The 22,958-nt window shown below is 43.5% G+C and overlaps 1 protein-coding gene across 3 annotated transcripts in view; it reads left to right on the top strand.

The window, feature by feature from the left end:
* The window catches only part of ZNF316 (zinc finger protein 316), a 108,433-nt gene that overhangs the window by 63,218 nt on the left and 22,257 nt on the right, over positions 1 to 22,958 (top strand). The window contains exons 1-5 of one of the 3 annotated variants that reach the window (XM_021006367.2): positions 6,387 to 6,742; positions 11,676 to 12,502; positions 12,809 to 12,900; positions 15,477 to 15,603; positions 16,270 to 16,383. In XM_021006367.2, coding sequence (XP_020862026.1) covers positions 11,701 to 12,502; positions 12,809 to 12,900; positions 15,477 to 15,603; positions 16,270 to 16,383 — 1,135 coding nt within the window. In that variant the 5' untranslated portion in view covers positions 6,387 to 6,742; positions 11,676 to 11,700. Of the gene's footprint in view, positions 1 to 6,386; positions 6,743 to 7,184; positions 10,960 to 11,675; positions 12,503 to 12,808; positions 12,901 to 15,476; positions 15,604 to 16,269; positions 16,384 to 22,958 lie in introns of those variants that run through there. The other 2 variants (XM_021006368.2, XM_021006369.2) reach the window with 2 other exon arrangements.

Here is a 22,958-nt window from a genome sequence, read left to right on the forward strand (position 1 = left end):
ATGATACCCAATGTCTTTCAACTTTAAACCTATAATCTTATTATACAGGAGGCTCCAAAATGCTATGAAATATACTTTTTTTCAGCTTGTAATTTTATTCATGTGGGGAACTTCCCTATGTGAAAACTCCTTTTGTTAATGCAAATTAACATCCAGTCAGCAATTTATAGCCTTAGGAAGTTGTTTGGGGGTTGAATGGTTGAATAATTTAATAATAACAATAGCTAACATTTATATAACACTGTGTGCCAGGCATTGTGCTGAGTACTTTACAATTATTGTCTCTTTTGGTTCTCACAATAATCCTGGAAGGGAAGTGCTATTATACCCCCATTTTACAAATGGGGAAACTGAGGCAAATGGTAGTTAAATGACTTCCCCAGGGTTACACAGCTAGCAAGTATCTGAGACTGGATTTGAACTCAGTCTGGCACTCTACCACTGTGCCACCTAGCTACCCCTTGATCACAAGTCTATCGATGGGCTCATCTAGGTATGTCACATGAAGATTATTTGAAGGAAGGGGAGCGAGCATGTTGAGGGTAGACCAGTTTAAGAAAAGGCTTAAGGAAGACAGAATAATTGTTTTCAAATATATGAAAGTAAACGAAGAAACACAGATGATGGATAACCACATGAAAAAGTGTTTTAAAAACCATCTCTCAATAATCAGAGAAATGCTAATTAAAAAAACAAGTAAACCTCAGATGTGCTGGCAAAGAGATTTGGAAATGATAAATGCAGTATTAGTGCAGGTGTGGAAAACAAGCACATTATCAGTTTTTTTGGGAGGAAGCATTATGGAATTATACAATAAGATCTATATAATGTTCCCACTACAAATCCTACTGCTAGGACTATGTATATTACTGGTGAAAAAAAAAAGAACCACTTATTCTTTTTGTAAGGGTTAAAAACTGCTGTGAATAATTTGTGTACAATGATCAAGGAACAACTTCATTCATTGTGGTATATAAATATAATGAAATACTATTGCACCGTGAGAAATGACACAATGAAGACCACAGAGAAACACAGAAGACATAAGTGAGAGAGAGCAAAGGAAACCCAACCTAAAGAACACTGTTCAGCTGTGGTTCTACAAGGGGTCTGTGACTTCTGGGTGCAAACACTGGACCTCTAAGGTTTCTAAGGAAAGCAGGCACTGGGGTGGCATTGCTCATACATGAAGGTCCAGGCCTTGGGGGAAAGCTTTCCTGGTGCTACTGTGAGAGTATTTGTATGAAATGTCTCTTGCCTGTGAAGATGTGTCTTTTGTATGTGTTATGGTCCTTGCCACCAGTTATCCCTTCCCAGCTTTTCAGTGAATGTAGTAGTGAACCCTAGAATGATATATGTGCTCCTTGCAGTGTGGCACAGTGGAAAGGATCTGGATGTCTAGTCAGAGAATATGGGTCAGAATCACAAGTTAAAAGGCTCCTCTTTGGGCCTTATCTGTGAGATAGGGTTAAGTAAGTTCTAAGGTCCTTTCCCACTCTAAGTCAGTATTGGCCTTCTGACTTTGGGCAAGTCACAACCTTTCTGGACCTGTTTTCTCATCTGCAAAATGTGGGGGGTTGGACTAAGTGACCTTAATGGTCTCTTCTAGATCTAAATCTGTGATACTGATTCTTCCTGGGAACAATAATGGCCTATGCCTTCACAAGATTTCACAGAATCTATTATTGGAAGTTGGAGATTTTCTATTCCAACTATCCAGCCAATATAAGGGAAACTCCTCTCCCACCAAACTCTAAATATTTGAATGTTGTTATGGGAAAGACTTATTAGACTTGTTCTGCTTGGCCCTGTTTCCTGTTAGAGAGAGGCGGATTTTGGATCAATACAGGGGTTTGCTAACAATCAGAGCAGTGGGGACATGAAGTCTAAGTTCCTGGTCACTGGAGGTCATCATCTGAGGAATGCCGAATGACAACCAGTTTGGTGTATTGTGGAGAGGATTCATGTTTCAGGTGTAGGTTGAATCTAATGAAGTCTGTTGTTCTGTCCAACATGGTTTGTGCTATTTGATTCTGTGGTAGGACTGATCAAGGTTAAGTGGCGATGATCAGGGAGCCTTTAACAAAATGTTTTAAGTGCTGTTTTGCCTCCATTTCTATCATAGTGGAGGAAAATGAAAAATTCAAATAGATTACAAAATAATATCTAAGTGATTAGAGGGGAGCAAAGTTTGATGTGATGTGTGGGGGTGCGGGGAGGGGGTCATTACCAAGTAGAGAGGTCATGGAATGTTTCATGCCTTGAGGTGGCATTTAAACTGACATTTAAAGGATGGGTAGGATTTCAACAGGACGTGTGGGGAGTGGGAGAACATTCCAGGCATAGAGAACAGCATGAACAAAAGCCTACAGGCAGAAATGTCTTTAGTCTCATTTGACTAGTGTGTAGAATACATGAAAAGGCATAGCATGAAATAAGGCTGGAAAAGTAGGGTGGCACCAGATTGTGGAGGGCTCTGAATGCCAGGCAAAGGAATCTGAACTTTCTTCAGTAGGCCATGGTCCGCCATTGAAAGGTTTTGAGCAGGTGAGTAAAATGACTAGTTCTATGTGTAAGGAAAATTAATTTGTGTGTCTGAAGGATGGATCTGAATTGAGGAGAGTGGAGGCAGGAACCAATGAGTAGAAGGTAGAAGGTAGGCAAATTCTGGCTCAACATGAGGAAGAACTCAATTGGAGCTGTCCAAAAAATGACCACTAGAACTTTCTTTTTATACATGGCAACTTCATGATCCCCAGCAAGATCCTGTATTCCTGGGCCTGAGGTACAGAATGCTGTAATTTTCTTTCCGGCACCAGGTGATTGGTCCCAACTGTGAAACATAGGGAGGATTCAACCTGGAAATGGCTCGTGTTCCTCCATGGGTAATCCCTCAAGAAGGCAGGCATCTAATGGCATTTTTTTTTCCTCTCAGAGACCAAAAGTAATGTACCTCTTCCTAAAGAAAAGAAGTCCTTAAAAATGCCTTCTATGGAAGAGGTTCCACAAGTTTCTTTTTATACGTTTCCTCCCCTCCAGTTAAAAAATTTCCCAGTGACCCTAGTTTGTGGAAGTTGGGTCCTGAACAGTCCTCTGGTATAGAAGAGTAGGAATAAGGCCTAGGTTTTAAAATGCTGGTTAATTTACTCTTTGTGGGACCTTGGGAAAATTAACCTTTTTGGACCTAAGTTTACTTATCTGTAAGATGAAAGTATTGCATGACATGATCTCTAAAGTGTCTTCCAGCTCTAAATGCCATGATTCAATGTAATGGGCTATTTTGGTAATAAGTTCCCCAGCACTGAAGTTTTCAAATGCAGGCTGGCTGATCATCTGTCAGATATCATTTACAGAAGGCATTTATGCTTTAATGAAGGGGCTGGACTACGTTATCTCTGAGGCCCCTTCCAACTTTAGGAGTCTACTGTGATCTATTAGGGTAGCAGTAGTTTTAAGTGGTTGATAATGAGCTTTTGTATACCTGGTAGTAGTGATAAAGGGGAATGAGGACAGATGTGAAATATTTCAGAGGTAGAAGTGACAGGACTTGAATTGTGGGAGGTGAAACAGGAGGAAAAGACAAATATTAAAGTTTTGAACATGAGAGACTGGGTCAATGACACAGATAGTGAAGTCCAATAGAAAAAAAGTTTTCTCTTTAAAGACAGTTTAATTGGGTAAGATGATGAACAAGCTTGACCCTGAAGAAATGCACCTAACTCACTTGTCTGCAGAAATGGAACATATATTGTTGGATCTTGATCGATGTGCTGCTTAGTTTTTCACAATTGCTTCCTCCTCCACCTTCTTTTTCTTCTTTTCCTTTCTCTTTAATTCTTCGTTTTAGGGATGGATCCCTGGGTAGCAGATGGGGAGGGATGGAAAATCAAAGTGACATAAAAATAATTTTATGCAAAATAAAGATAAGTACAATTTTTGATATACTGGGTTTGAGGTATTGGTGGTACATCCAAGGTGAAATTTTATAGGCTGTTGTAGATATGGATCTGGAACCCCGGGGAAAAAACACAAGGCTAGATATAGAGATTTGTGATTCTTCTTCCTTGAAATTACAAGAATGAATAAAATTGTCAAGGTTGAATGTAGAAGGAAGACTGGCAGCGACAGAATTTTGAAAAACACTTACTTTAAGGAGTTAGGAGGAGCTATTGGAGACAGAGAGTGGTGGGAGTGAAGAAAACCAGAAGTCAGGGGAGGAAGGAGTTTCCAGAAGGAAAGGAGTGGTCAACAGTGTGGAATTTGGTAGAAGCCGAGGAGACTGAGGACTTTTACAGAGGATATTTATGCAATTCAAATAGCTGAAATATACATTTGGCCAACAAGGCAATTACTGGTGACCCCTGAGAAAGAAATTTCGATGGAGCGTTGAGGATGAAAGCCATACTGCAAAAGGTTGTGGAGAGTGGGTAGAAGGATGGGTATAGAAAATTTTTCTTTTTCGACTTTGGTAGTAAAGGGGGAGACGGAATGAATAGTAGTTGTTGAAGAATGCTAAATTGACACGAAAGGTTAAAGGTAAGGAGGATTTTTCTTTTTTTTTTTTTAAGACTGGGAATACCTGCAATTACTGGTAGACAGGAAACATGAAAGAGAAAGAATAATTATTGAAACAGGGCCTTGGAGAAAGGCAGAAGGCAATGGGATTGTGGATACAAATTGAAGGATTTTACCACTGGCAATGTTAGGGGCAATTTCATGAAATTAATCACAAGTATTTACATTAAGACATGAGCCTTACATAATCTTGTTCAGATTTTGTGCACAATTTCAATATTTATTTTGAGGTTCGGTTGGCTGGTACCCACTGATGTTGCACTCTAATTCCACCTCATTTAATTGTTCTTCAGGGACAGACACTTGGATGCCTATCATATACAGCACAGGGAACCTATGTCACCCTTCCGTGTTATTTTGACTGATATAAGTAAGTTATCATATCAGTCTCATACTTTCTGTAAATAATGCAGGACTATGGCCTATGTGGCAATCTGAATGCCTACTTAGGAATATGGAATCTACATGGAAATGCCCTGACGTGAACTGGTTTGGAAAATTCTTAAAGTACCCAAAGGCAGGCAAAATGTATACCATGAACCCAAAATGGGGGGGGGGGAATCGTTCATGGCAAGGGAAGGGGAGGTAAAAACCGCCTTCTTTTCTATGAAAAGTTTATTTTTTACTTACTGGAAATTTAAATTTTAGGTGAATTCTTGATTAAATACAACGAACCAAATACCTGGGCTACAGTAATACTGTTAAAATTCTGGGGGGGAAATAACAAAGTTTAAATAAGAAAAGGTCTCTACCTTCCTCTGGTAGGGGGATCCACCACCTCCTCGGATAAGGCGGATACACTAATACACTATAATGTACGATGTGGATTGGGGAGGCGCGAAGTGCCGCAAAAGGAAAGTAGGGGAAGTCGAGGAGGGGAAGATAGATCCTTATTGCCGGAGGGCAGGAGAGAAATAGGCCGGGAGAACCCGGCCGACGCGTTGGGTTTAGGAGTAGGCGGTGTTCAGCAAGTGAACTGATCATTAGGCAAATGGATCATTGTGCTAATCCGCTTTCGGTAAACTTTGGAAACGTCGGTACACTCCCGGCCGCGCACACCCACGCGCTCGCGCATACACACCCACACGTCTAACTTTAACTCTGGGGAGTCGCACATCCCGGATCCCCCGGCCTCGGGTGCCTCGCTTCCCACGCAGAGAAGCGCCCGCGAAAGGGGCGGTGGGGGGCTTGGCGTTCTCACCCTCCCCCCACGCGCCGCCGGGGCGTCTGCCTCGTTGCACCCCACCTGGACCTCCCCGCCACTTCCCAGGTGGACCGTGGGCCACGCTCCTCTTCCTTCGTGCCCTGCCTCCCCCTGGCCTGGGGCAGTAGGGGCGTGGAGCTGCATGTACGCGGTCTCCGGTCCTTCCAGGCTCCCAGAGCTGGACCCAGCCGGCCTCTCACCCCCCTCCCCCGGTTCTGCGTCCTCGAGGAGTCCACTTCCGGCAGCCGGAGGAGAGGACACCTCCTTCCTTCCCTCCCTCCCCACGGGCCGCGGGGTGCGGGCAGCCGGCCGGCCTCGGCTGGCCTGGGCCTCACACAAGGACAATGAACCCCGCGGGAGAGGGAGAGGGCGAGGGCGCCTGCGTGACCGGAAGTGACCCCCCCCCTGCCCAACTCGTATCCGAGGGGCGGGGGAGCCCAAAGGGAGGAGCGGCGTGGGGGGCACTGGAGAGAGGCCCGGCGGCCAACGGCGCAGGCGCCCCCTCTCGGTCCCCCGCCCCGTTCCCCGCTCCCCGCTCCCCCGCCCTTCCCAGGGTGAGGAGAGGGGAGGAGCCGGGATCCGAGGCGGGCACTTCCGGTGCCCACGCGCCGCGCAGCTCCCGCGGCCGTCACTTTGTGTCTGAGCCCGGGCCCCCCCAGGAGCGCCGAGTCTGGGCCCCGGGCCCCGGGCCGTGCCTCCCCTCCCTCCCACTCCCCTCATCCCGTCCCCAGCCCAGGCCTCCCCGGCCCGCTCGGCCCCAGGTCCCAGGAGTTCGGGGCTTTCCAGTACCAGCTCTCTCGGAGCCCCAGCCCAGCTCTCCGGGCCCGGACCCAGGAATCCTCGTCTCCCCGCCGGACTGGGCGGCCGCCGTCAACCCCAGAGTCCGTCCGGCCGGCCTGAGGGAGGGCACACAGCCAGGCCCGGGACCCAGGGGGTCGGGGTCGCCCAGCCCCGAGCCCCGGGGTGAGTCCGGCGGGGGCCGCCTGGGTCGGGCCGCGGCGGGGCGGGGCTCTCGGAGGGGAATCCTCCTCCTCCCGCGCACCTCGGGTGTCCCCAGGGGGACTGAACTCCGGCCCGGGGAGGGGGAGTGGGAGCGGGGAGGCCCCCGGGGAGGCGCCTTAGCTTCTTTCCCTTTTCTTCCCTTCCCTTTCCTGGTTGGGGGCCAGCCGGGTAGGGTTTGGGGGAGAGGCCTAGAGGCCAGGCGAAGGGGGAGCGTGAGTGTGTGTGTTGTGGGGGGGCTCGGGATGGAGGGGAGGTCGGGGAAGGGGGAAGGGGCGTGGGCCACATCCGATCCTTCCTTGGGGTCAAGAGGCAAGCGGGGAGTGGGGGGGGTCCGGGGGGGCCGGGGCCAGGCCGAGCAGGGCCCTGGCGAAGAAAGTGCAGGTGCTGGCGGCCCCCGGAGCGCTCGTGGGTTTCGTGTGGAGTCGGCTCCTTCCTTCCCCGGGGCTTCCGACGACCTGAGCTCTTGGGCAGGGGTCCTAGCGCTCCGTGGCCGTAACCAGAGCCGGCAAAGACACAGTGGGCCCTCTCATTTCGGGAGAGCTTTTTCCTTAGTCTCTGTAGGCCCTTTGTGAATCTGTAGGCCAGCTGCCTGCTAGGGCTCCCTTTGGTGGAGTGGGAGGAACACTACTAGCTTGGGAATCCGGAGACAGGGGTTTTTAACCTTTTAACCAGGGTCTTTTTAACCTTTATCTGGACCTCAAGTTTCTTAGATCAGTGAAAGGGTACTACTCATCGGAGATAAGGTTACTAGCCCTGCCTACCTCACAGGGTTGTTGTGAGGATCAAATGAGAAAATGAATTTGGAAAACACTTTGGATAGTTAAAAGCCCAATATAAATACAAAGGTTGATAGTTCTAAGAGGATTAGGCCGATTATGCTAACTGTTAAACCAAACTTGTGGAAGTGAACGTAAAACCCCAGTAGGAGGGAATAGAACATACCGCATACCCTAAAGCTAGGAGATAGGAAGTGCTTAAGGGCCAGAAAACTGCTTAATTCTGGTTTGGTACCAGAGAGTCCAAGTGGTTAGAGAGCTGGCTTCCAAATGAAGAAGACCTGAGGTGTAAGTCCATACCCTGACACATACTGGCCGTGTGACCTTGGACACCTCTCAATGCTCCACACAGCCCTCTACCACTGTTAAGTTGCAAGAGTCGATGCCACCCTAAACTTGTAGAGGGAGTCTTCTCACCTAGGAGTTCCATATGCAGATGAAATCATAGGTCCATTCCTTATCCCTTTCTTGTTAAACAGGGTATAAAACCCAGTGGGGTAGAGAGAAGAGAATAGGATTAATGGAATGAGAGGAGAATGAACTAAGTAAAACTAGGTTTAAGGTCTTTTTCAGTTGGTGACTGAGGCAAATATGACCACAACTTGATAGCTATATCCCCTACAGAGCCTATTTATTTTTATTTTTTCTTTTTTTGCTTTTGTTAGGCAATGGGGTTAAGTGACTTGCCCAGGGTCACACAGCTAGTTAAATATTATGTGTCTGAGGCCAGCTTTGAACGGAGGTCCTCCTGACTCCAGGGCTGGTGCTCTATCCACTGCGCCACTTAGCTGCACTCCTACGGAGCCTATTTAAATGAACGAAATTGGGAAGGTAGATCATCTGGACTCTGTGCTTTTGAGGTTCAGTAGTTAAATTTTGGTCAAAATCCATACTTAACGATTTTCTCAGTCCACAAATGTTTTGCTTTAGGAGTGACTTGGGGAGAGACTTTGGTGTGGTGAAAAGTGCTGTGGAGTTAGGGTTGAAGTGCCTGAGTTTGAATCCTAGCATTACAGCTTATTAACCACAGACAGTCATTTAACCTCTCTGGGCCTTAGTTTCCTTTTCTGTAGAATGAAGAGGTTAGACTAGATCTCTCTTACAATTTGAAAAAACAAAGAAACAAACTGATGTTTGGGGAGGTGAGAGCTGCTGCACGAGCTCTGTAATGTTATTAGGGTATGTGCCAATGTTTGAGGGTGGTGTCAGGGGCAGTACCCAGTAAGTGCTATTGGTAGGATCCGCTAGGGCAGTTCTTAGGTTTTTATATTCCAGTAGAGAAGAAAGTATTGAAGAATGAGGAGTTGTATTTGTTGCATGTGATCTCTGGATGCCAGCCTACTGTGGGTGCTTAAAGAATGCAATTTATAGGGAAGGATAAATACTTGCTTGTGGCTAAAGACAAAGAGGTAAATCAAGGTACCAACATTGTCTTTAGGGTAGATTTAAAGGAAGTGTGGGGGGGAATGATAGCAGCTTGGGTTCAGATGGAAACTGAGGGCAGAAAGAGTCAAAGGTGTGAGGACTAGTGAAAACTGGAGACCTCTGGGTTTACCCATTTTCTGGGTTATGTTGTGTTAAGGTGAGGTTTGGGTGGAAAGATGGATCTTTGAGACTGGGAAATTTGTACCCTTTTAAGGAGATGAACAAGAAAGGCCTGCAGTTAAGAAAAGAAGCGAGAACTCCTGAACTGTTTTATTTTTAGAGGGCTTGATGTTCAATTCAGTTTATTTACTGAGCACATAACGTACCCATCACTGTACAGGATACAAGAGAAGTATATGGTACCTGCCCTCAAGGACTTTACTGTCTAGATGGGCAAACTTAAACAGATGAAACAAGGTAGAGTATAATTAAATGTCAAAGGTATTTTTTTCAGACAATAAGTCTTTGAGAAGTCAGGAAGAGGAATGGTTGGGTTGTTAGGGAAGATTATGTATTTGACCTTAGGCAAGTTATTTAGCCCTTTCAGTCTTCACTTTCCTTATCTGTAAAATAATGGAATTAGATGGAATAATTTCTAAGGTTCATTTTGTTTCTAAATCCTATAGTTCTAGGACTTCTAGGAAGAAATAGGACGTGATCTGGGCTTCCACTGGGTGGAGAAGTCACTAATGACCTCCAGATATCCTGTTATTTAGCTCCAGAGAAGTTAATTAGGGGATGGAGTTTTTTGGTCCAGAGGGCTATTCTGTTAAGGCAGAAGGGAAAGGCCAACTGGCAGTAACAATTAAATAAAAACTGAATAGAATCAGAATGTTTGTTTTCAGTCAGAAGGTTCTCTTCATCCGTGTAACACTACACTCCCATTCAGCCTTGGAAGACTGTCTGGATTATTAGACATTCTCCAAAGAAGTTTTAAAACAGTGCTTCTCAGACTTTTTATGATACCCCATTCTGACCCTGAGCTCCCCAAACTCTTTTATACACACGCCAACAGAACCTGGAGCATTGAGACTAAGTGACTTTGACTCCCTATTGGTATTACAGTGAGAAATGAGAAAAGTTGATCTAAGGTGATGAGAGCCAGGGAGAAACTTGAAATGTGCAACTTGCATTTAATAATCAAGGAGCAAGGAAGCCAGCAAAGTGATTTGGAGAGAGGAAGGGTGTACTCCAGGTTACAGATAAGAGTAGAATGTCCCTTGGATTGAAAAAGGAAAAAGTTAAAGAGTAGAGAAGAAAAAGGGTGGGCAAGAGCTGAGGTGGGAGATCACTAGAAAGGGGAAAAGGTAGGGTCTGTAGTTGTTACAGAGAGAAAAAAAAATAGAATTTTATGAATATAGATATGAAATTTCTTTCCTAATCTAGTCTTTGTTCTCTTTATACCCCTTCTTGGCTTATACTTCTTGGTTTCTAGGGCTTTGGATCTTCATAGGATTTCCTGGGTCCCATTGTTCTGACCTACTTAACTTGTTTCCTTGTTTCACTTCCTAGCGTCTTGGACATTTTCTTTCTTCTAGGCTACCTTGTCTGATCTCCTTTAGTTTCTGACATTGAGATAAATGTCTTGGTGCCCTAGTTAACTTTGTAACCTTGTACCTCCTCCCTGGAAGTGGTAGGTCTATATTAAGGTGAACTCTAGTTTTTAGGATTCCTTTCGACAGGCCAGGATGATAGCTTTGGGGTTGACCCAAAGGTTAGCTCTGTAATGGATGTGAAATCTAGCCTGGAATATTTTCTTACATCTGTCTTGCCAATCTGAATATTAAGATTTGGAGCCTTTCCATTTCAAAACTCCCATATTCTCCTTTGATGTTGTTTCTTCCCAGCCACCCTGACTTATTCGGTGGAATTCTGAAGTAGCTACTTAGTGTAGAGTGGAGGCCAAGGCAGGGAATCAGCTCTGTTTGACTTGGCTTGGTGTCCGGTTTCAGCTGGATCTCCCAGCCTGAGGCCCAGGTGAGAAAAGCCCTCCTTTAGGCATGGAGTGGGTGGAGATTGGGTAATCTTTACTGAGAGTTCAAAATGTCCTAGGCTCTGTACAGAAAATATACTTGACAAGACTCTGCCCTCTGGGAGATGACCAAGGCAACATGCCACACACATGTTATCACACTGTAGGTACTGAATAGGGCCAACAGACCCAAGGGGACAGGTTGTACCTAAAGCCTAGAGGAAGAGGAGAAGATTAGAAAGTAGTTTTTTTTAAAAAACGTCTCTGGGTGCTATAGGGAAGTGAGATTAAAAATCTGAACCAGAACAGAACATTTCAACAAATTAAACTCAACAAACATTTATTGCATGGTTACTTTGTGCCCAGGTACTGTGCTAGGTGCTTAACTATCAACCAAAAAGGAGGATCAGGAGAGAGGAATTTAATCCTTGAGGGTGTAATTGATCAGTCTTTGTACATAGGAATAAAGGGACGCTAGATTCTTTTATCCTTTTTGGATTTTTTGTCTTAATGGCGTTTTCTTTCAGAGAACTAGGCTGATTGGAATTTAAGTGCTTTGTTTCTTTGGGTGAAGGGGTTATGTTGGGGGTTTCCTAATTGTCCCAAGGGTGGTGGCCCAGAGAAGGGACCTACACTTAGGCATAAAACTGGGTTCATCAAGCATCCAAAGAAGTATGTGTTGCATACAGAATGTCCTGATTGGATAACCTGTTTCTTCTAGGCAGAGGCATTGAAGGAGAAACAAGATGGCAGCCCTACATACATCACCAGACTCCCCAACCTCCCAGCTGGAGAGAATGGAAGTTAGACCAGAGTGTGAAGTTGATCATGAGGAAAGGGAGGGGAGCCCAGATCTGGTTGAGGACAGCCCAGAGGAGATTGAGGGGAGTCCAGAACCAATGGAAGAGAGCCCAGATGAGGGTGAGGGGAGCCCAGAGCCAATTGAGGGCAGCCCAGAAGAGGATGAGGGCAGCCCAGAGGAGGATGAAGGCAGCCCAGAGGAGGATGAAGGCAGCCCAGAGGAGGATGAAGGCAGCCCAGAGGAGGATGAACGAAACTCAGAGCTGATTGATGGAAGCCCAGAAGCGATTGATGACCTACCAGAGCCTATTGATGGCATCTCAGAGCCCATCCTGGGCAGCCCAGAGCCCATGATGGGTAGCCCAGGGCCTATCGATGACATCCCAGAGCCCATTGATGGCATCTCAGAGCCCATCATGGGCAGCCCAGAGCCTATTGATAGCATCCCAGAGCCCATCATGGGCAGCCCAGAGGTGATTGAGGGCAGCCCAGAGCCTATCATGGGCAGCCCAGAGGTGATCGAGGGCAGCCCAGAGCCTATCATGGGCAGCCCAGAGGTGATCGAGGGCAGCCCAGAGTCCATTGAGGGTAGCCCGGAGCCGATTATGGGCAGCCCAGAGGTGATCGAGGGCAGTCCAGAGCCCATTGAGGGTAGCCCAGATGTGATTGAGGGCAGCCCAGAGCCAGAACCACAGGAACCATTGAACCGTGACTCTAAAATGGAGTCCCCAGTTCTTCAGGAGAAGGGTAAGGAGGGGCCTTTTGTTTGGTTATGATAGGGGGAACCAGATATCTGGAGAGACCAAGGGTATGGGGGGTATGACATTGTCTCTATGGCATAAGCAAGAGACATCAGTCAGAGAAATGATAAACTCTGAACTCTCTAAGAACTGAATAGATAGTAGTTCCCAGTCTGAATTTGGGACTGTAATGATCTTTCTTGGTTTTAGCTTCTTGGAACTGTGGGGCTGGTGGTGGAAGATGAAGGGGGTACCTCTTTTAAAGCATGAGCCTGGAGGAGCTTTTAGGAATGCAACATACTTTCTTTCTCAGCTGTGTCAGTTTCCTGGGTTCCAGCTATTTTTAAGAAAGAGATCCTTGATGATGATGAGACATCGACTGACTTCCTAACTACTGAGTCCCAGGTGAGCTTTTGTTCTCTTTCTATAGAGCTAGGATCTAGTTTTGAGATTTTTCTTTTAGTAGTCATTTAAATCTCTCTGCTCTCATTTTCCTTACCTGTCAAATGGACCTGATATTTAAAACCTATCTCACAGCATTTTTGTGAGGACCAGATGGCATCACAGGACCTCGGTTGGGAGGGAACTGAGGGACCTTCTAGTCCATCTCATATAAGACTTCCAGCATTAGAGAACCTACTGTTTCCCAAGGGAGCCCATTCCTCTTTGGGAAAGCTGGGATCCTCAGGAAGTCTTTCCTTAATACCAAGCTTAAATGTTGCATTTTTTCAGCTACTACCCATTGCTTCTAGTTCTTTCTTCTGTGTTAAATGTTTTTCTGTATGACAGCCCTTGATGTCTGTCCCCCTTAAGCTTTCCTTTCTCTGTGCTTAACACCCTTTAGCTCATTTACCTGATCCTCAAGAACTTGAGGCCTTTTATTGTCTGGGTTGCCCCTCTTTTGGAGACTTTTTTGGAGAGCTTTTTAGTGTCCTAAAATGTAGCATCCAGAGCTGAACAGCATACTTCAGATGTTGTTTGGGTGGGACAGTGAGTACAGCTGGATTATCACCTGCTTAGTTCTGGACCTGATAACTCTCTATGTAGATCATGTTATCTTTCTAGGCTACCATATCACACAGTTGACTTATTTAGACAAATTTCTGGTCTGTGAAGTTGAATTTTTGAACCCAAATGTAAGACTTGACATTTATCCTTATTAAATTGAATCTTAGATTTCTGCCCAGTGTTCTAAGATCATTTCATGAACTTTCCCTGTCCTGACTTTTGCATCCAGTGTGTTGGCTGTCCCTCCTAGCTTTGTGTCAGCTGTCAATTTAATATAAATGCCATCTGAGTCTTGAAGTCATTGAGAAAAATATTTAATGGCACAAGGTGTTTTGTAATCCTCAGAGTATTCCTAAAGTCTGTAGGCAGTTTAAAACATGAACAACTTAACCTCTATAGGAGGTAAAAAACAATCTGTAAAATGCAATAGAAAAGTAATTTATTCATTTCTTATGAAAAAGAAGTGAATTTTATTATTTTGTATTTTTCCAGATAATTTACCCTAGTAGGCTAGATGGCTTCAATAGAAGGGGGAAAAAAACTATATTCCTTAGTTAACTGAATTTAAGTCTGTAACAATATCAAAAAATTTACAATTATGAGGATGTGTTAAAACTAAAGTATGAAAAAACCTTGGTTTTTAGAATGAACTTTGTGATAGAATAATTAATGTGATTAGCGCTGTAACAACAATTTCAGAATTTGTTCATGAAACCAGATGCAATGGGGAGACCGCTGTTCTGGGACCTAATCTGCTAGTGTGAGTGAGGTTGATAGAATAGTTACAGAGTCTGGGCTACATAGAAAATTGTAATGTGCTATGTATATGTAATGATGGTGGACATGTTGAAACAACTATTTTAAGATTAAATGTACTAAATCTTGAATTAATTACTTTGGCATTGTATTTAACAGATTTTTTTTTTTAATCTCCTGTAGAATTTAATTTATTAAGATTTTGAACTGCACATGGACTTTAGGGACATCCTGTTTAAATAACCAGTTATTATTACTTAATACACTTTCTTGGCAATCCCTTTTGTCTAATCTGGGTTAGGAACTATTCTTCTTGGAAGCAGAGCTAAGAGAAAGTTATTTTCTGGAGTGCATTGCTAGTCAGTAGTAAGTTCCCTTGTGGTGATTTATGCCCAGTTTTTTCAAAGGTCGGAGATTAAGCCCACCCCAGGAATTTTGGTTTCCTCAGTACTAATTCAGCTCCAATTATTTCAAGGCTTCAGGGCCCTCTGCTTGCTAAGGTGTGGGAGTTCCTCCTACTGATACAGATTCTAACTCCACTGTTCCTTAATAGACAGTCTTTATGAGTAGTTCTGGCCAAAAAAAAAAATCAAAACCTTATTGCCTGGCAGCCAAACTTCTGGTGATGAGCCTTTCCCAAATTGGCTAGTCTGGTCCTCTAGTACCAGTCCATCATCATACCCGTATCTGGAGGCTTTCTCAATTGGTAGGATTTGCCAGAACTTGTAGTCTGTTGGCCCAGCCTTTCAGAACCCAGAGTTTTGCCTTTCCACCATGATGAAGCCCTGCAGGAAGGTTTTAGTGGAAGCTGCTGAAGTTACCCTACTACATTTGGAGGCTACATTTCCCCCCTGGATTTGGGCTGCTTCTCTTGCTTGAGATAGCCTTCATGTCACCTTTCAAAGTAACAGCTTTTTCCCTGACTCAGCAAACTAGAATTTAGAACTTATACCTGGACTTTTGGTACATCTTACCCTCCTCTTTTGTCCTACCATCTCCCCTAAACTTTTTTACGTATATTATGCTACAATTTAATTAACATCTATGAAGTCATACTGTCTGAAAATTAACTTTTGTGTGACCTGGACTCAAAGAAGGGATTATGTTTTCTCTCTCTCAGTAAAGTTCTCAGTTGCCATTGCTGGCTCATTTCTTCTCTCTTTCTCCTCATTTGAGGCACAATGGGGATATATTTACTACTCTCTTTTTTTCCTTAGGGACTGGTGACATTTGAAGATGTAGCTGTGTATTTCTCCTTGGAGGAGTGGGGAAGGCTAAATGAAGCTCAGAAGGATCTTTACAAGGAAGTCATGCAGGAGAACTATGGGATTCTGGTGTCCCTGGGTAAGTGCTAGTCTTCCCAGCATCTAAGAAGGAGTGAGCAGAGGGATAAATTCATCCAGTTCCCTGGGATTTCCAGGGGTGATATTCTTTCTGAAACAGATGGTCAGTCTTGAGGACTGCTGGTCTCTGACAGGATGGGAAAGGTGGTAGACCCAATTCATATCTCCCAGAACAGAGCAGCACCTCTTCTATAGGGCTCTGGAGTGGGCTTGAGTTAAAAGGTTAGGGTACCCACAGACTAGCACGTACATTGAGGCCTCAAGGCCTGTTTTGATCCAGGAGCCACAGTGTGTATATTAGGTGATATACAACTATCAGTCCCACTCGGGAATCTCTTTGCTGTAGATTTTACTGACCTATCCAGTGGTATGAGGAGTCAATTGGAGGTAGCCAGATGAGAGCACTCAAATAAAACCCACACTAAAACAGTGGGTGTGAGGAAAGTGTGGTTAAGAGAATGGGGGGAAATATTAAGGGAAGATCTCAAAGGAAAATTGAGTGTGAAAGAAACTGTAAACATTGAAGAGAGACTGAACTAAGGGAATAACATTTGCTAGCAGATGACAGCAGTCCCCTCCTTGAAGTGTGGGATAGAGGCTTTTGAGATAGCATCATTACTCACTGATAATGAACAACCCTATTTTTCTGTTCACCCCTTTTGGATAGGTTATCCAATTCCTAAACCTGATGTAATCTCTCGAATGGAGCGTGGGGAAGAATTATGGGTCCCAGACAGTCCTGTTCCTGAGGAAGGAGATATTGTAACTGGTGTCTACACAGGTGAGAAGGATAAGAGGATAAGAGGAAAGCAAAGGCATGAGAATTTCACAAGCGTCCTCCTTTGTACTGTCTTGCCCTCATCCTGGTCCTATAAATAATTACCTTTAAAGCTCACTTTAATTTCCCAGTTTTATGTTGAGGTTGATTGCTGACAGTTCCAAGATGCAGTTGTGAAATGAGGAGTAAAAGCTGCTTAATATGGACTCCTTTTTAAATTGGGAACTTTTCTGTCCCTGTGGCTACTGCAGCTGTCAACATCAGAGCATGACTTTGAAGAACTAATTTTTCTGACTGTGGTGGCACTTTGTACACCTTGGGGTTTGAGATGGGTGTGTTGGGGCAGGGGTTAAATCTGAGAGCTTGGTGGAAGTATTTTCTGGCCAAAGACGTTACTAGGGTAGGAGTCCATGGGTCATGTCAAGCAGCTTGCTGAAATCATAGTGGATGAGTTCAGAGTTTCCCTTTCTGCATCTTAGGAAGCAGCTTTTTCCTCTGTTTGAATGTGCATGTTAAGGGTGGTTTTCTAAGCCATTCACAGTTTTTAAGAACACTCTCTTCTCAAGGGTGGTGCAGGCCTATGCCAGACTTTTCTTTTCCTCTGGTTTCATTTTTTCTTCTTTTGGTGGAGAGCCAGCATGCCACAAAGCTGAAAGGCCTAGTGTGGTTCTACTGGTTCTGTGATTCCATTCTTTGCCTTGTATCTGGGCCCCCTGGACATCATGGTTTTCGATTTATTTTCAAAACTGCCTTCTTTTGTGATTCATGTTGCAGTTATGTAATAAGTGTTAAGGTGTGACATTTAAACCAGGATTAAAGAAATACTCTTGGTAAATACTTATTTTCTTCTGGGGTTCTGTTCCCTTTAATTTGCAAAACTACTTGGGTTTGAAAGAATAGGAAGGAGAATTAGAGGTGGGGAGGGTCTGTGAGGCCAGGAGTTAAGGTACAGTGATTAAGATCAGGGCTGGGACTGGACCTAGCAAAGCATACAGGTTATTGTAGCTTTGTTGTTGTTCCCTGCCACCTCCCACTCCCAAAAAATTACTTGTAAAGTGCTCTTAGATTTTTCAAAGCACTTTCATATAAATTATCTTGTTTTAATTTTATAACAACCAATTATGTAGGAAAGATAGATATTTTCCATGTTTTTATTAATGAAAAAAACAAACCTCAGGTCTAGAGTAGTTGTGATAGATAGGTAAGAACAGTATCTGGACTGGAGTCTAGCTTTCTTATTACCCAGCCCAGCATTCTTCCTATTGCACTTCAAAATGTTGTTCTTATATGTTGATCATTTCTGTTCAGCTGCCCAAATTGGGGACTCAGAAGGATTAAGCACATATGAAATATGTGACAGCCACTTCCAAGAACACAGTTTCAAGCAGTGTTGTCTCAGCGGCCATGTCATAACACTTAAGAATGTGTCCCGAGGGCTGCCTGGGTATATCATGGTGAGCCAGGCTTTTCCTGAGTCCTGGCTTTAGTTGTTGGCCACAAGAGTTCATTCTCTTCACGTACCCATAACTGCAGACATAGCCGTTACAGAAATTGGTGACCTGTTTTCTCATAAACCAGTTGGGATAAGGTCGTGTGCTACTCTGTGACCAAGGACAATTGAATCTGGCTAAACCTCCCTCTTCTTACCTTAGCTGGGCTGTGTTAATCCTCCCCACTGCCTCTGTCATTCACCATCCTCTGACTTGTCATCTTAATCCCAGGGGAAAGTTTGGGGAGACCACAAATCTTTATGCTATAGCACAAAATTAGAAGGGTGTCATGGAATTCAGAATGAAGGCAGCAGTTCTCTTACAGGATTTATTATTCCATCAAAAGCATCCTCTTCTGGACCATGTGTCCCTGGCCAGTCTAGAATCTCACATCCTTTTGTATCAGTTAGTTTTCAGTCCTGGCTTTGAGAAAGGACAGGATTGATTTCCTTCATATTGTAGGGTAGGAAGCGTGAGATATAGAGGTCCAGTGATAGTGAAAAGTGCAACTGCTGTCCTGGGACCATGTGGCTTTGCCTCACCAAGGGGCTGAAAGCTCTGTACTATAAAGCAGAGAGGGTAGAAGGGATAATTTCCTTCATATTATAGAGGTGAAATTCAGAGTGTTAGTTATATTCACTCTATATCTTCTTCACATGATAAAACGTTTTAAAACAAAAACCCCTAAAATCCAAGTTGGAAAATGCAATAATGAAAGCACTAGCTCTAGAATACAAGAAGATGGTAAATTCAAAGACTCCTAGAACATTCAAGGTCAGCTTATCTCTCAGCTATCTCCAGGCATAAAAAAATGAACATATTTGCTATTTTGAAAAACTCCGTAATTCCATCCTTCACAAAGTGCTTTAGTTTGCTTAATTTTAGCTACTCCAAAGCTTCCTGCTACTTACTTCTTGATCATGGTTTATTCTTGGGGTCTGGGAAGACTAAGAAGGACAGGCTGATAAAAAATAAAATAAAACAGGATCAGGGACTCTGCCGTGGGGACCCTTGATTGAAGTAATTTTGTGTTAAAAAGAACCACAGATTCTTTCCTGGTTCTGTCAAAGAAAGAACCCACCTAAGAAAGCAAACATTTTAATGCAGATCCATGGAGCTGATAAGAAAGAGTAAGGAGGGATCAGAAAATATCTTACCAGAAGAGGAGAGGGGTGCTAACATGTTGGGAAGGCAATTTGGGTCTTAAACATTCTTGGCGTTTTTCCTGGCATGTGGAGCCTAGAGTTTGAGGCTGGAGAGGAAGGTACAAGGAATGGGTGGGAAAAGGAAGAAGGAATGTTGTAGCTTGGAGGCTTTGTGTATCTCTGGAACCACATGCCTCTTACTCCTTCCCATGACTTTTCTGTGCTCTAGAGAAGAATTTTAATCTCTTTACCATCTGAAGAGTTGAAAGGAGCTTCAGGGCATCTAGTCCAGTCTTCCCATTGTAAGAAGTAATTGTCTTTGTGGCGTTCCCAAAAAATGGTCATTCAGCCTTCACTGGAAGGCTGTTTCCTAGCACTGAAATGATCCTGGTTTTGTTGACTAGTTAAAACGAAAGTGGCCTATTTGAGATGCTGTTGCTATTTTCTTTCCTGGGCTCTTGGCTGTATATATCTCCTAGATATAAATGAGATCTGGGTGTGTTTTCCCCAAACACTCTTATTCATGGGATGGTCCTTTCTGTTTAACAGTGGGTCAGTTTTCTAATTGTTTGACAGGGAATGCCCGTTTTTGTGATCATATTGTCTTCCGATAATTTTTTTCAGTTTTTGATACTCTACCTGGATAGGAGGGAGATCTCTGGAAGCCTTTTTACAAAAATGTTTGGACTTAGAAAATATTTTCCAACCTGTCTAGTATTTCACTGTGATTGAACACTGGTACATCTGACAACAAGTACAGCACTAGACAGCCACATTTTCATTTTTATTCATATTTCACTGGTTTACTGCCTGCTTTCTTCTAGAGCCTGAGCTTGTGGTTATGTCCCAGAATGAATGGGACCGAAACCAAGAGAGGAAAAAAAAACCCCTGAAACATTGAGGTTAAATGAAGTGCCTAAGGTCACACAGTGAGTCAATAGCAGAGTCAGAATTTGAATTGCATTGTTTTGACTCCCAGATGAGTGAAGATGAGTGAGTTAACTGACTCACCCATATGTGATGACTGACTGGATTGGAAATTAGCCCAAAGTAAAAATAACATTGTATGTGGCACTTTGCAGTTTACAAAGCACTTTCAAATTCATTAACTCCTATGATCCCAACAACAGGGAGTAGCTTGGTCAGGTACTGTTGTGTCCATTTGACAGAAAACCAGTCCTGAGATGTAGTAATTTATTAGCCCAGGATGACTCAAATAACAAGGAGCAAAGCTGGGACTGGGGCCCAGGTCTTTTTACTCCTGATTTAGTAAACAAGGAACCTCCATTACTCAATACCCAATCAGAATATGATAACTACTACTGCATCAATAAAAGAAATCTAAAAAATGAAGTGGAGAGTTGGAATGCTTGGCAGTAAGGGAAGATCTTGAAATAACATCTCAGCAACTTGGCAGCAAAATGGCACAGTAGCTAGAGTGCTGGTTCTAGAGTCAGGAAGACCTGAGTTCAAATCTGGCCTCAGACACCTACTAGCTATGTGACTTTGGGCAAATCACTTAACCTCTACCTGTTTGCCTTGGCGGTTGTAAGGATCAAATTGGTCAATGTTTCTTAAACAATGAGTGCCTGACACCTAGTAGTTAATAGACAGTAAATATCCATTAAGCACTTACTTTATGCCATGCACTGGGCTAAGCACTGAGAATACAAAAGGGGGCAAAAGACAGTTTCTGCCCTCAAAGAGCTCACTTAGTAGTAACTCTGGTAGTAGATACCATGTAAAGGCTGTTATCATTATTGTCGTCATCATTGGTGTGTAGCCTATATAGGCTATGATTTAGCTTAGCTAGCATTTATAGAGTGCTATAAGGTTTGCATAGCATTTTATTTGTTACTATATTCGATCCCCCAACAGCCCTCTGAGGTAAGTGCTGTTATTATTCCCATTTTGCTGATAAATAACTGAAGGGAAGGGCTGTAGGACAATGTGTGTAAAATTAAGAATAAACAGTTTAAATAATGTAATGGGGAATAATACCTTGGCAAAAATTCTACCATTAAGTAGTAAAAATATGGCAGTAGTGATAGGCCACCTGACTGAGATACAAAAAATGGGTTAGTCATGTTAAAGTTGTTCTGATTGGTTAAATGAGCACTTCCTAGGACAGAGAATTTTAGAGCCAATGAAGAAGAGGAGGCTACTGGATGAGTTCTGAGTTGTGAACCGAATGTATAGGATGTTATCGGGGAGCCCCATCGTTGTCAAAAAGCCACCATGTGATTATGATCACTTACACTTTCATACCAAGATCTGTGACAAAATTGGTGTGGCTGTTCCCTCAGCAGATGTTGATCAATGACTCTCCTTACCTTGGAGAAGATAGTTTCATAAGTTGTCTCCAAAAAAAACCTAATCACCTTGTGGCCAGTGATGATACCTTTCAGCCCTAGCTAGGCTAGTCCTCAGATTCATTGTCTGCTTGTCTCAGCTGCCTGCTGACTCAGTACTTACCATTCTTTTTAGCTTGATGAGAATTGCCAGAGCTTGTACTCCGATTGTATCGCTTTTGAGAGCCCAGGATGACCTCTGTGCCATGATGAGGCAGTAGAGGAGGATGAGAGTGGAGGATAAAGTTAAGTCATTAAAGTATACGTAGATTATGTAAAAAAGGCGTGACAGCAGTGAGGCATTGGTTCTTGGAGGAGACAGAAAGTCAGAGAAATTAATAAGCTTAATTTAAGCAAAGATTTGGAGCATAAAGGGGTTATTCCATTTGCCAGTCATAGTTAATTATGTTTAGATAGAACCTTGATGACCAGACTCCAGAGTTAAATCTACCAGGCCCTGTAGTATCAAGTACTTATGGGAAATAGAACCCAGTGAGTAGAGAGGGCACCTTGTAGCTCTTGATACTATTTCAAAGGTAACCTGGGGGCAAGGAATGATTTGGAAACTCACCTGGGTACAAATCATGGCTGTGTTAATCTTCTTAGTGCTAATAGGAGACTCCATTCAACCTTTAGACTACTGGTCCCATAGCACTGTGTCCTCAGGATATCTATTCCGTCTCCCTTATCTCTTCAATGAAAAAGGCACTCTGATGGAGAATATTGACATAGTGTTGGAGGAATTGAGATACAAGCTCTTTTTTTGATTTGCCTTTCAAAATCAAAGGGCAAAAAGGATGTTTTTTTTTCCTTCCTTGAATCAGTTGAATTAATTTCTTGTACCAGAAGTGGGCACAAACCCATTCATGCCAATAAAGTGGCCCCTGGCCACCCTACATTAGTTGGTTGTTATAAACCTTGTCTTGCATGAGCCAAGTGGCTTTTCATAAGAGGCATATGTTGTATGCAGAAGGTCTTATTATTAACATAGCAGCTGGTAATTAGGCTTCTGGACTTCTGAATTCCACCCAGTCCTCAAAAGCCTTGTCTCCATGGACCAAGGTTGAACTTTAGTGCATCCCAAGCCCTTTAGTAATTGTATATTCAGAATTTGGAATCAGAAATTGTTCACTTATCTATAGCACTTTAAGATTTATAACATACTTACCTCTTGACAATCTCATGACATAGGTAGAACAAATGTTATCTTCTTTTTTTGCGCATAAGTAAACTGAGGTGTTCAGGCTATTATTTAGCTTAGCTAGCATTTCTGTAGTGCTTTAAAGTTTGCAAAGCACTTTACCTGTGTTACTATATTTGATCCTCACAACAGCCCTCTGAGGTAGAGGGGTTATTATTATTCCCATTCTACTGATAAGTAAACTGAGGCACAGAAAATTTAAATGACTTGCCCAGGGTCACACAGCTAGCATGGTGCAGGATTTGAACTTGAGTCTTCCTGACTCTAAGCCTCAACATCCATGATCACATAGTCAGAAAGTGGTGGAGTTGGAACATGTTTTCCAAATCTAATGTTCTTTTCGCTATGCTATGCTACTTTTTATATGATACATTTATTTAATCAGAGACTT

This window comes from Phascolarctos cinereus, unplaced genomic scaffold (assembly GCF_003287225.1).
Source record: "Phascolarctos cinereus isolate Bilbo 61053 unplaced genomic scaffold, phaCin_HiC Scaffold_4;HRSCAF=312, whole genome shotgun sequence".
NCBI lineage: Eukaryota > Metazoa > Chordata > Mammalia > Diprotodontia > Phascolarctidae > Phascolarctos > Phascolarctos cinereus.